This window comes from Elaeis guineensis, chromosome 14 (genome assembly GCF_000442705.2).
Source record: "Elaeis guineensis isolate ETL-2024a chromosome 14, EG11, whole genome shotgun sequence".
In the NCBI taxonomy this organism is placed as follows: Eukaryota; Viridiplantae; Streptophyta; class Magnoliopsida; order Arecales; family Arecaceae; genus Elaeis; species Elaeis guineensis.
This window is the reverse complement of record NC_026006.2, coordinates 54,185,532-54,198,911: the sequence shown is the minus strand read 5'-3', so window position 1 is coordinate 54,198,911 and position 13,380 is coordinate 54,185,532. Positions and strand designations below refer to the sequence as shown.

Sequence of the window (13,380 nt, the reverse complement as noted above, 5' to 3'; positions counted from 1 at the left end):
TGGGAGCTGAACGCTCCGCCGTTTCTTCTCCCTTCCCATTAACTGAATCCCCTTCTCTTATCTGCTCAGACTCGAATATATATCTATATATATAGAGAGAGAGAGAGAGAGGAGGGAGAGATGGCCACCATTAGAGTCCCCCACCCCGTCCCAACCCCAGAGGAGGATGCCAAGACGCTAAGGAAGGCCTTCGAAGGTATGCCTCTCACCAATCCAATGCTTCGTCTTCTCCCATCTGCTTCTATCTCTATCTCCATTTGAGTCTAGTAATCGGGAGTCTTTTTCTGTGGTAAAATAATAGGGTTGGGGACGGACGAGAAGGCCATCATAGAGGTATTGGGCCACCGGACCGCCGCCCAGCGAGCTGAGATCGCCGCGACCTACGTCATGCTCTACAAAGAAACCCTCGTCGAACGCCTCGACTCCGAGCTTTCCGGCGACTTTCGGGTAACTAATTCTGCTCTTGCATCTCGATACCCCTTGTTTTTATCTTTGTCGATCATTTTTTTTCTTGTGGTCGTTTCTCGAAAGATCCAATCTTTTTGTCGTTCACGACTCTGTAGTTTGACCTGCAATTGTTTCCAGAGGTAAAAACTGGATCTTTTTTTTTTTTTAGAAATGGGTTTTGACAAGGCTTTATAGAGAAAAAGATGGTACCTTTTTAAGAATTTTGATTGGTTATATGTTTTTCGCCGTTCGAAAGCTTGAAATTTTTGATTGACCTATATCATGAGTCTACATAGATGTTCAATTTGCGAATTGTTGAGAAGAGTTCTATAGGGAGTTTCCCTGTTGACATAAATTACCCGTTAACAAACCAGTAGCAGCAGTTAATTATATTGGATTTGGGTAGGCAGAGTGTTCTGTGCTTCAACGGTAATCTAAAAAGGTGAAAATTTAAGCAACCGCTTGATGAGCATTTTCTTCTTACCTTTTTTACAGTTATGGACATTTGAGTTTATGGTATGAGACATATAAACAAATTTATAAAACCTCTCTCTCTCATGTTTTACCTTTTCTTCTTTGATAAAGAAGGTCTGGAGAATATGCTTTACCAAGTTTCATGGGTCATCAATTTCTATGGAGTAGATTGCCATCATATGGTTTAGCATAAACATTCCGTATGTCTACCAAAATGTAAATTTTGTTGTTACTGTTTTATTTACTGTCTGCCGTATGTAAAAGGTCTATGCTTGGTAGTTAGGACACCTAACTTATAAGCTGTTTGGATTTATATTACTTGTTAGATTATTATGTCACTATGGGTTTGTATGGGTCTACAAATTTAAAATTTTGAATTTATTTATCAGGATCATATTGGTTATTGAGTTGCAGGAGACCACCTGATTGACAAGCCTTGTCATTTAATGGTTGTGGTAAAAAAAAACTTGCCAGGAGTAAAGGTTACTTGGAACCAGTATAAATTTTGAAGTGTTTAAACAGCATGTTATTCATCAAAAGTCCATGAACTATTTCTTCTCAAAAATAAGAAAAAGAAGAAGTCAGTGATCTAGGATCATTTCCCAATCATGAGTTCAATAAAGATCAAAAGATAGAGTTCCTGATATGGTGAAGATTTTTGGCATAGTTCCTGAAAACTTGGTAAGATCATTAGAACCTAGGTGCATTTGAATTGATGGATGCTCAAGCCATTAGGGATTGTATATCAGTCCAGTCCTGCAGTTGTATGTTGATTGAACTTTTAAGATGGAATGCCCTCTTAATCTGATAAGAAATCTCTTGTTAAAGTCTGGTGCAGAGTCTCTTACAAGATATTAAACAATAATAACACATTTGTTGTGCCACAGAAAGCAGTGATCTTATGGGCAATGGATCCTGCAGAAAGGGATGCCAAGTTGGCAAATCAGGCACTGAAAAACAAGGGTGATCAGCATATTTGGGTGATCATAGAGGTCGCATGTGCTTCAGACCCAGACCATCTGATGCTCGTTAGGAAGGCCTATTGCTCCCTCTTCTCTTCTTCCCTTGAAGAGGATGTCGCATCCCGTTTTGCCCATGAGCAGCCCCTCGGACAGGTAATATTCCAGACTCTCTTTCACATGGTTAAGATAAAACTATATCATGAGTGGTGATCATATGGTGCTGTAGCCTTAAAAGAGACACTTGATGTCCTTACGTTGTCTTCCACTAAGTTGATCAGAAAGAGGTTTTATTTATGCAGTTGTTAGCACGTCTTGTGAGCTCCTATAGGTACACTGGTGAGCGTGTGGATGAGGGGCTGACACAATCCGAGGCAGCTGAGCTTTATGAAGCCATCAGGAAGAAGCAGCCACACCATGAGGGAGTGATCCGCATGCTTAGCACGAGGAACAAATCCCAGCTGAAAGCAACATTTAATCATTACAAGCAAGATTATGGAAAAGCCATTGATGAGGTACTCAATAATAAAGAAAGAAAAAAGAAAAAAAAAAAAATGTAATAATAGGCATGCTTACATCGGTATAACCAACTGACACAAAGCTATATGTAACCTGGTAATTTTTCCTCTTGGTTTGAACACTCATCGAGCAACCATTGTTTCAATGTGATGGGAAGCAATCGGGTAACATGTTGTGTTGGATCAGTGACACATTTGGGCATCTAGTTTAATTTGCTTCCTGTTGCCAGAAAGCATCTGCTTTGGCACTTCTAAGTATTTGTTATTTTTCTTTTGAAAAATTAAGGAATAAACATTGCTTATCATTTTATCAAATGATTATAATGTTACAAGAGTAAAGTAAGATTTATAATCAACAGTAGTCCCTAATTTTATTAGAACTATGAACTGATACAGGATATTGAGAGCAGTGGAAGCAGTCAATTTACATCGATGCTAAAGGTTGCCGTTTGCTGCATAGGATCCCCTGAAAAACACTTTGCAGAGGTAATATCACTATATTTGTACCAAGGGTGGTGTCTTGGAGATTTTGCTTATTCAATATTAAAATGTTGCTTCATGTGGCCAGGTGGTGAGAACTTCAGTGCTAGGATTTGGAACAGATGAAGACTCTCTTACAAGAGCTATTGTCAGCCGAGCAGAAATTGATATGAAGAAGATCAAAGAGGAGTACAAGATTAGATACAAGACCACCCTTGATGCTGATGTTATTGATGACACCTCTGGGGATTACAAGAATTTCTTGCTTACCTTGCTAGGGAGTGCTGATCCATGACCTGCAGTATGGATGAGTTGTGTATAAAATTTAGAGATTCACTTAAAATAAGAAAAGGTCTGGATGGTTGGGTGAAATTGTCTTTGTTTCAACAGTATTAAGCCTGTGCGTTATGTATTAGATTGGATCAACATTGTTTAAAACACCTTGAGAAATGTCCTTGTTTGTTTATTGGGGAAATTTATTTCATCGTCAAAAGGAAATGTCCTTGTATATTTCAAGATTTTTCAGACAAGTTTCAAAAAAATAAAAATAAAAAAAAAAGAAGAGAAAGAAAGAAAAGAAGGGGAAACAGAAGGAAAAGGAAAAATGGCAAGGGGAGGGGCGGTGGTTTCGAGCACCATTACTGTGATTAAAAGCACGAGGATGGCCATGATGGGAGATTTCCAACACAAAGAAGACGAGATAGCTATCGAGGTCAGTGGTGGACCTATTTATGGGCTGGGCTCAGGTTGGGCTTTGCCCAATTATCAACACAATGTACTTAAAGAAATTCTTTGTGCACCGCTTGCAGTGTAGAAAATTTGACGTGGAGCACACCGCTTCATCCTATTAGATCACGTAGCCATCATTTTTCAACACTCATTTAATATCCTCAATTCTATTTTTTCGTTTCAAATTTTGAATGATGAAAATGTTTCTTTCCTTCTGAAAAAAATTTGATATCGTATGCTAATATTATGGCATCCCGTGTTGAAATTATAACTTTCTGCATAGGATGTCATAATATTTTCATAGGATGCCATAAAGAGAGAAGGATATTTTCGTCATTGAAAAATTAATTGCATTTTTCAATGACGAAAATATCCTTCTCTCTTTATGACATTCTATGAAAAAATTATGACATCATGTATAAAAAATTATAATTTCAATACAAGATGCTATAATATCAGCACAGAATATCATAATTTTTTCGAACAAAAAGGAATATTTTCGTCATTCAAAATTTCAAACGAAAAAGTAAAGCTGCAGACATTAAATGGGCATTAAATGTGTTGAAAAGCGATGGCCACATGGTCTAATAGAATGAAATAATGCGCTCCACATCAGATATTCTACACCGCGGACAGTGCACAAAGAATTTCGCATGTACTTAAATAAGCCTGGCTCGACCTTAGGTCTACCTTCGAAATCCAAGTATGGTTCTTACTAAGATTTTGAGTTTCGGACTTCGAGCTAAACCTCAATCATCCTCATCTTTTTTTTATTTATTTTTAAAATTTATTAAAAATGATTTAAAAATACTAAATATAAATAATTAGATACCGCCAATGTACTATAATATGTATACAAATCTTCTCTATCCTTTTGTTTTTATTTTTTTTTGGATACAAGTGGGGACAAATGACCCAAAAACAACACATAGAAGCTAAATCCGAACATAACAAACACCAATCACATCAGCAATTACTAGAGCACAAATTTTAGTAGAGTACTTTATCTAATTAATTTTAAAAAAATTATTTATAAAAATAATTTAATTTTTAACTTATTTACCAAAATGATGCAAACAGTATAAAATGTCATTCAAAATGATATTTTATGATGACCACATCACCACCCTGTTCCACCCAAGTTTTTATGTGGACGAAAAAAATAAAATAAAATCGCCAAATCAATTGGCGCTTTAAAAAACATCATTTTATTTGATGATTTTATTTTTTTCTCAAAAAAAAGAGAAAAAAATAGAAAAAAGATAGAAATTATAATTTTAAATTTATAAAAAATAAAAATTATAATTTTGATTAAAATAAAAATCATCATTTCAAATTAGTATCTTCATTTCAAATTATTTTTTTAAGAAAATATCTAAAAAAAATTGATGTGAAAAAAATAAAAAATACTATAAAAAAAGAATTGAACAAAAATAGAAACTATAATTCTAAATTTAAGAAAATAAAAATTTTAATTTTAATTTAAATAAAAATCATCATTTCAAATTACAATCCCCTTTTTAAATTATTTTTTTAAAAAATATCATAAAAGAAGGAAAAAATGAGAAAAAAATAAAAATTATAATTTTAAATTTTAAAAATAAAAATTTTAATTTTGATTCAAATAAAAAATATCATTTCAAATTATTTTCTTCGTTTAAAATTAAATTTTTTTAAAAAAATAGCCCAAAAAAATCTTAAAAAATTAAAAAAATAAAAAATACCATAAAAGAAGAAAAACATGAGAAAGAAATGAGAAAAAAAAATTTATAATTTTAAATGAATTTTAAAAAATAAAAATTCTAATTTTAATTCAAATAAAAAACATCATTTCAAATTATTTTTCCCATTTAAAATTATTTTTTTAAAAAAAAATATCCAAAAAAATCTTTAAAAAATAAAAAAAATAAAAAGTGCCATAAAAAAAAATAAAAAAATGAGAAAAAAATAAAAATTATAATCCTAAATTTAAAATAAATAAAATTTTTAATTTTAATTAAAATAAAAAACATCATTTCAAATTACTTTCCCCATTTCAAATTAATTTTTTTAAAAAATATTGCAAACAAAAGAAAAAAATATCCAAAAAAATATCATAAAAATAGAAAAAAATGGTACAAATAGAAAAAAATTATAATTATAATTTTAAATTATAAAAAAATATTAATTCGAATTCAAAAAATAAAAATAAATAAAAAAAACCATAAAAAATGAAAAAATGGGAAAAAAATAAAAATTATAAATTAAAATTTTAAAAAAATAAAAAATTTAACTTTAATTCAAATAAAAAATATTATTTCAAATTACCCTCTCCATTTCAAATTATTTTTTTAAAAAATATCTGAAAAAAGAAAAAAATTGGTTTAAAAAAATTAAAAATACCATAAAAAAGAAAAAAAGAATTGAATTGAAAAAAATAAAAATTATAATTCTAATTCAAAAATAAAAATTATAATTTTGAATTTTAAAAAATAAAATTTTAATTATAATTCAAATAAAAAATATCATTTCAAATTACTAAATTAATTTAAATTTAATTTTTAAAAAATATTACAAACAAAGAAAAAAATATTTTAATAAATGCCAAAAAGGGTAAAAATGGGAGAAAATTAAAATTATAATTTTAAATTATAAAAATTTAAATTTAAATTTCAAAAAATTTAAAAAATATACCATAAAAAAAGTGAATAAGAGGAAAAAAATGGGAAAAAATAAAAATTGTAATTATAAATTTTAAAAAAATTAACTTTAATTCAAATAAAAATTATTATTTCAAATTACTATCTCCATTTTAAATTAATTTTTTTATTAAAAAATCACATAAAAATAACTAAAAAATTAAAAAAAATTAAAGATACCATAAAAAAATAAAAAAAATAAAAAATTGAAATAAAAATACCAAAGGGAATGGCATTTTTGAAAATGCCATCCTTTTTGGCATTTTTGAACCTTAAGACCCAAAAAAAAGAAAAAGAAAACCCCCCTCTTCTCACTCTTTTCCTGCGTGTCCCTCTTCTCCACATGTTCCTTCTCCTCTCAAACGGCACGGCAGCGAGCTCCCGACGACGGTGAGCTCCCTCTTCTCTCTTTCCTCTTTCTCTCTCTCTCCCTCTTCCTCTCTCTCTCCCTCTTTTTCCTTGGCCCACCGGCGACAGACGGTCGGCGGTGGGCCTGCACGCCCCCCCATGTAGTTGGTCCATCGGTGGGCCGCCGGCTGCCGCCCCGCCCCTCCCCTTCTCTTGGCCGGCTGATTTATGTCACAAATTGACATAAAAAGTATCAATTAATATCTAAATTATCTAACTTTATTAGAAAATTGATACTTATTATTATATTTTGCAGAAGAAGAGATCATCAATAGAAAGAACAAGGAAAGAGGATTCCAACGGCGCAAATTTTACGCAAAACGGAGTTAAATTGACCCAGAAATTGAAGAATGAAGAAAGAAGACTCAATTGGATCAAACCCGAGTCAAATCAGGTCAAAATTGATCAAAAATCGACTGATTTGGTGATCTGGTTAGCCGCCTGGTCCACAGCAACAGGCGCCTGGACCATGGACCCATCGGCGCACCATAAACCAGCCAATCAGCGAGTCTCGGCTCACCGCAACGCATCGCGAGCCCGATCCACGCGCGCGGTCCAGGGCTCATGAGGAGAGAGAAGAAGGTCCGAAGGGCAACCTGGTAACTTCACATCACTCGATGGTCCGATCTTCTCTGATCAAGATCCAACACTCTACATTTTTGCGCCATCGGACAGCCACCATCATAGCCGGTCAAGATCCAACCGTAATCAAGGCAATTGCAAGAATCAATAAACACTAGGACAACACGGGATCCTTCTGCAGCGCGATCCAACGGACGAAATCTTCCAGCACCTTGATCGGACGGTCCACGACGCATCCGACCTGATCCCATCTCTGCAGCACGATCCAACGGCAGCGCTTCACCTAGATCGTGATCCGACGGCCCAGAATCGCTTTCGGCTTGATTTATTAGATGAATTGGGTCCTTTAGATGAAGATCGGACGGCTGAAACAATTTCTAGGGTTTCTTGATGGATTTAAGTACTTTTTGAGCGAGATTTGAACCCCTAAACCCTCCTAACAGCCCTCTAAAACCACTTAGTCCCACATCTAAAGTTTTGAAAACCTTATAACCCCCAAATGCCTATAAAAAGCCCCCAAAGGCCCTTGTTTTAATGATTCTTTCCTTCCGATCAAGCTTGTAACCCTAGATAGTGGGGTTTTTAGCTTTCTTCTCAAGCCTCGAGCTTTGAAATTTTTGTAATAAATTTTTTTTATATAAAATCTTATTTTTATGCAATTTTATCTCTTTACATTATGCAATTTATTTTTCTTGCAATTAGGATAGTTTAATTTATGCAATTTAATTTTATGCAATTAGGTTAGTTTAAATTATGCAGTTTAAATTTATGCAATTAGGATAGTTTAATTTATGAAATTAGGGTAGTTTATTTTTTTGCATTTAAATTTTGCAAGTAGATTTAGATCATGTCTAGCTAAGCATCCCTTCTAGGGTTTGCGATGAAGCTAGATCATGAGTAGGGATTTTACATAGGGTTCTTTCTTTTTCTTAGGGTTTCTTTTTCTTCCTCTTTTGTCAAGAATTTTTGATGAACTACAGTTGGGTCAGAGTCCCTTCATAGTTCATGCTTGATTCAGTGCATAGGAGGAGAAAACCCTAAGGGATCCTAGTTACTACTCCCTTGTAAAGAATCTTGATGGGTTATCGTTGGGCCTTAGTCCCTTCATAATCTATGCTTGGGAAAGACAAGAGAAGTAGTCGTTAGGATCAATAAGAAAAATTCTAGGTAGAATTTTCTAATCTAGATCTAGTGGATTCAAAAACCCTAGATCCTTAGTCTTATTGTCTTTAGCAAACAACTTTCGATTTTCGATTTTCGTTAAAACTCGCTTGAGCATAGATTTAAAAATTATTTTTAAACCAAGTCTCTGTGGGATCGACCCGTATTCGCTGGTCGTGCTACTCTGCACACTGTGCGCTTGCAGTTTTATTTACAAATTTTAAGATTTGCACATCAAGTTTTTGGCGCCGTTGCCGGGGATTTGGCGTTTTAAATTATTTTCAAATATTTGTTCTTCGTGCTTTATAACTCTCTTTCTTTTTCCTTTAGGTTTCTAGATTTAGTTGGTGATTGCTGGAAAACTCAAGTACGCTTCTAATTTCTCTTTTATTATTTTTAGTTAATTACTTTTTCTTTTAGACCTAATCATTTGAATTTACTTAATCATAAAAAAAAAATAAAAAAAAATAAAAAAAATAAAATAAAACAAAAGACATTTCATAATCGTGAAGTAAAATATCAAAATATAAAAAAAATCTAAATTAAAATCTTTTATATTCTTGGTCATCTTGTTTATTTGCATTTGTATTTTCATAATTAATCTAAGGGCATCAACCCATTAACAAGATAAGGTGAGGATTTCATTACCCTTCCTTAGCCCAAAAACCATCTCCATCATATTGCATTACCTAGACCTTTAATCTTAAAATCAATTAGACGTCAACCTTAAGGAATTCGAGCTCAATAGGACAAGGAACCCTAAGAGTTCTACCAAGTTTGAGTTGTTTGATTAATTGGTGTCTAGGCAAGTCCCTGAGGGTGGTTTGTTAAATTGGTTCAGTTGCTGGTCTGGCCAACTCGTTTGGTGTCTAGAAAGGCAACGATGAGTGAACCTCCCACCTCTTATACTTACCTGGCTAACTAGTTGATCAATCTCCACTTGGAAGGCTTGAAGGGTCATCTTGGAATAGTTAGGAGCTGTCTAGATTTAGGTTAACCCTAGGATAGATTGAGTTTAATTTATTGTTTCACTTGTTTGAAAAATAAAAAAAAATTTATTAAAATTTAAATTAATTTGGTTACTTTTATTTAGATTTAGGACTCCTTAGGATCTTTTCTTTAGAACTTTTTCCCTTTTCTTTCTTTTTCTTATACATAAAAATTTTATAAAAAAAATTATATAAACATCGAGAACCGTACACCTCGTGTATGGAGAAGAGTGTCGGGTCATCTAGTTAGAATTGAGTCAATTCCTGTTGTTCCAATGGCTGAACCAATCCAACCCATGACCCTTAAGGATTTGTGTTATCCAGTTGGCTCCATCCAACCATCTTGTATCAGGTTGCCACAACCCACAGCTAACAATTTTGAAATCAAACCTCAAATCATAAATATGCTTCCAAAATTCACAGGATTAGAGGATGCTTATATATTTATTAGAGAATTTGAGGAGGTATGTGCAACCATGAAACTGCAATTAACAGAGGATGAGGTCAAACTTAGATTAATCAACTTTGCCCTTAAGGATAATGCTAAGAAGTGGCTTTATAGTCTGTCAAACCATTCTGTCACTACCTGGGAGGGCTTTGTGAGAACATTTTTGAAAAAGTATTTCTCCCATCATAAAATAGCTAGGATTAGAAATGAAATAAATCAATTTTACCAACTAGCTGGTGAATCATTTTGGAAGTACTTTGATCGTTTCAAGAATCTTTTGACCCAATGCCCACACCATGGAATAAAAACTTGGAGATTATGCCAGATCATCTATGAGGGGTTAGATTCAAACTCAAGAACCATGCTAGAGTCCAAGTGCCAAGGCCAATTTATGGACAAAGAAACTACTGAAGCTTGGCAATTCTTAGAAGACCTAGCCGAGAAAAATTTACAATGGGAAACAACTAGGGAACCTGATAAAGCTACACCTTCAAGAGGAGGAATGCATCAAATTCAACCAACCCTAGCATCAGAGGCCAAGATTGCAACCTTAACACGTAGATTGGAAGCCTTAGAATTACAGAGACCAGCCAATGTAAATCAAATATCTGCACCCATGTGTAAAGGGTGCAATGCACCAGACCATGTCTTAGAAAAATGTTCCTACTCGAATGAGTGTGCACAGGTGAATGCCACCTATCAAGGACCATTGAACAATCCTTATGCACCCACATATAATCTAGGTTGGAGGAATCACCCAAATTTTTCATGGTCCCAGAATCCTAATGTAGGCAATCCAAATTTCAATCAGCAAAATCTAAGGTCCAACCCAGTGATGAACAACTCGCCAGGCTTCCATGATAATGACAAGAAAATTACCTCTTTAGAGAAAAGCCTAGAAGCCATGATGAAGACACATACCAGCTTTATACAAACCACGGGTCAACTCATAAATAATAACACCCAAGCTATAGCCCGTTTGAAAATACAAGTAAGTCAGCTGGCTTCGACCATTAGTGAACGAGAACATGGTAGGTTACCTAGCCAACCTGAGCCAAATCCTAGGAACCAAAATGGTCCACGACCCCAACAAGGAAACCAAGTTAATGGTGTAAATGCCATTCATACCTTAAGATCGAAAAAATAAATAGACAATAAGGTAGTTGCACTTGATGATATAGAGGACTCATCTGCCGAGTCACCTTCTAAAACTACTACCTTTCAACCTCAAGCACCAGAAACTAAAAATTCACCTAGTCCAGTACTTAAAAGTCCTAGAGCTCCTTTTCCAAACAAACTGAAATCCAATAAATCTGAACATTTAGACAAAATTTTAGAGGTATTTAAACAAGTCCAAGTTAATATTCCTCTTTTAGATATAATCCATCAAGTTCCAACTTATGCCAAATTTTTAAAAGATCTTTGCACTAGGAAAAGGATCACTAATGTACCAAAGAAAGCATTTTTGGCTGCAAGTGTCAGTTCATACCTATCTAGCAATGTGCCAATTAAATATAAGGACCCTGGAGCTCCAATAATTTCTTGTGTTATTGAAAAAACCAATATAAAAAAGACCTTGCTAGATCTAGGAGCTAGTGTGAATATCCTTCCATATTCGGTGTATGAGCAACTAGGATTAGAAAAACTTCAACCTACTGGGATCACATTACAGTTAGTCGATAGATCTCTCAGGATCCCTAAGGGAATGGTCGAGGATGTTCTGATAAAGGTTGAAAATTTTATTTTTCTTGTAGATTTTATTGTTTTAGAGACTGAGCCAGTTGCGAATCCTAAAGGACATATACCTGTCATTTTAGGAAGACCATTCTTAGTTACGGCCAATGCTGAAATCAATTGTCGAAATGGTCTAATGAAGTTATCCTTTGGGAATATGACCATTGAGCTTAATATTTTTAACTTAGAACAGGAATCCTCTTCTTATGCTGATGTCAATGTAGTCCAAGATGGTATTTATGAATCCATTGACATTAGTGATGATGAAGTCGACCTAGAGTCTAACCCCTGGTTAATCATGAGTCTGAGGATGTCAATGAAATACTTAAAGAAAATCAGATTAATCAGGAATCGACACTTCCTACTGAACCAATCATTGAGATGGTGAAATTATCACCTAAACCATCGATAAAGGAAGCACCCATTTTAGAACTGAAACCCCTCCCAGAACATCTCAAGTATGCATATCTAGGATCCAAAGAAACTTTGCCTGTAATTATTGCATCAGACCTAGATCCCAAGCAAGAGGAGGAGTTAGTGTCAGTTCTAAAAGCAAATCAAGAAGCAATAGGTTGGACCATAGTAGATATCAAAGGAATAAGCCCTTCTATAGTTCAACATAGAATATACTTAGAGGAAGAGGCTAAACCAACAAGAGAAGCCCAAAGAAGGCTTAATCCAGCTATGAAGGATGTAGTTAAAAAGGAGATTCTGAAACTCCTAGACAGTGAAATAATTTATCCTATTTCTGATAGCTCTTGGGTAAGCCCAGTTCAAGTAGTACCCAAAAAATCTGGGGTAACAGTGGTCCAAAATGATGCAAACGAACTTATCCCAACTAGGACCCAAACGGGATGGAGGGTCTGTATAGACTATAGAAAGTTGAATACTGCGACAAGAAAAGATCACTTTCCTTTGCCATTTATTGATCAAATGTTGGAAAGACTAGCCGGACAAGAGTTTTACTGTTTTCTTGATGGATACTCCGGTTACAACCAGATCCCCATAGCCGCTGAAGATCAAGAAAAGACTACATTCACCTGTCCATTTGGTACTTTTGCCTATAGACGAATGTCCTTTGGACTATGTAATGCACCGGCAACCTTTCAGAGATGCATGATCAGCATGTTTTCAGATATGATAGAATGATTTCTAAAAATTTTTATGGATGACTTTTCTATTTTTGGCCTAACCTTCTCCGAGTGTCTGAATCACCTGCAATTAGTTCTAGAACGATGTAAGGAGAAGCACTTAGTTCTCAACTGGGAAAAATATCAGTTTATGGTCAAACAGAGAATAGTTCTTGGCCATGTCATTTCTAAAAAGGGGATTGAAGTGGACAAGGCCAAAATAGATCTAATTGCAAGTCTTCCACCACCTAAATCTGTGAAAGAAATACGTTCATTTTTAGGTCATGCTGGATTCTATAGAAGGTTTATTGCCAACTTTAGCAAAGTAGCACGTCCACTGACTAATCTTTTGGCAAAGGATACCAAATTTGAATTTACTCATGAGTGCTTGAAATCTTTTGAATTTCTAAAAAAAGCACTTGTATCAGCTCCAATCATTCATCCTCCTGTCTGGTCTGAACCATTTGAATTAATGTGTGATGCGTCCGATCATGTTGTGGGCACAATCTTAGGTCAACAGATAAATAAGCTGCCTAGAGTGATATATTATGCAAGTAAAACCTTAAATGATGCGCAGCTTAACTACACCACAACTGAGAAGGAGTTCCTTGCCATTGTCTTTGCTTTAGAAAAATTTAGATCT

At 34.3% G+C, this 13,380-nt stretch overlaps 1 protein-coding gene and 1 non-coding gene across 2 annotated transcripts; one reads left to right on the top strand and one right to left on the bottom strand.

Annotated features, from left to right (window-relative positions):
* Nucleotides 1-3,353, top strand: LOC105057625 (annexin D3). Its single transcript, XM_010940283.4, has 6 exons — nucleotides 1-196; nucleotides 302-447; nucleotides 1,809-2,036; nucleotides 2,183-2,395; nucleotides 2,795-2,884; nucleotides 2,967-3,353. Exons 1-6 carry the CDS (start codon nucleotides 121-123, stop codon nucleotides 3,171-3,173), a joined length of 960 nt encoding a protein of 319 aa, XP_010938585.1. The 5' UTR covers nucleotides 1-120; the 3' UTR covers nucleotides 3,174-3,353.
* Nucleotides 3,354-10,069: 6,716 nt separating this feature from the next.
* On the bottom strand, nucleotides 10,070-10,176 carry LOC140853924 (small nucleolar RNA R71). Its single transcript, XR_012137065.1, has one exon. It is a non-coding gene; the product is annotated as a small nucleolar RNA R71 (small nucleolar RNA).
* Between the last annotated feature and the right edge of the window lie 3,204 nt (nucleotides 10,177-13,380).

Coding starts and splice junctions, on each gene's coding strand:
- LOC105057625 (XM_010940283.4), top strand. CDS start 121: ATGGCCACCATTAGAGTCCCCCACCCCGTCCCAACCCCAGAGGAGGAT. Junction 448..1,808: donor AGCTTTCCGGCGACTTTCGG/GTAACTAATTCT, acceptor GTTGTGCCACAG/AAAGCAGTGATCTTATGGGC. Junction 2,396..2,794: donor ATGGAAAAGCCATTGATGAG/GTACTCAATAAT, acceptor GAACTGATACAG/GATATTGAGAGCAGTGGAAG.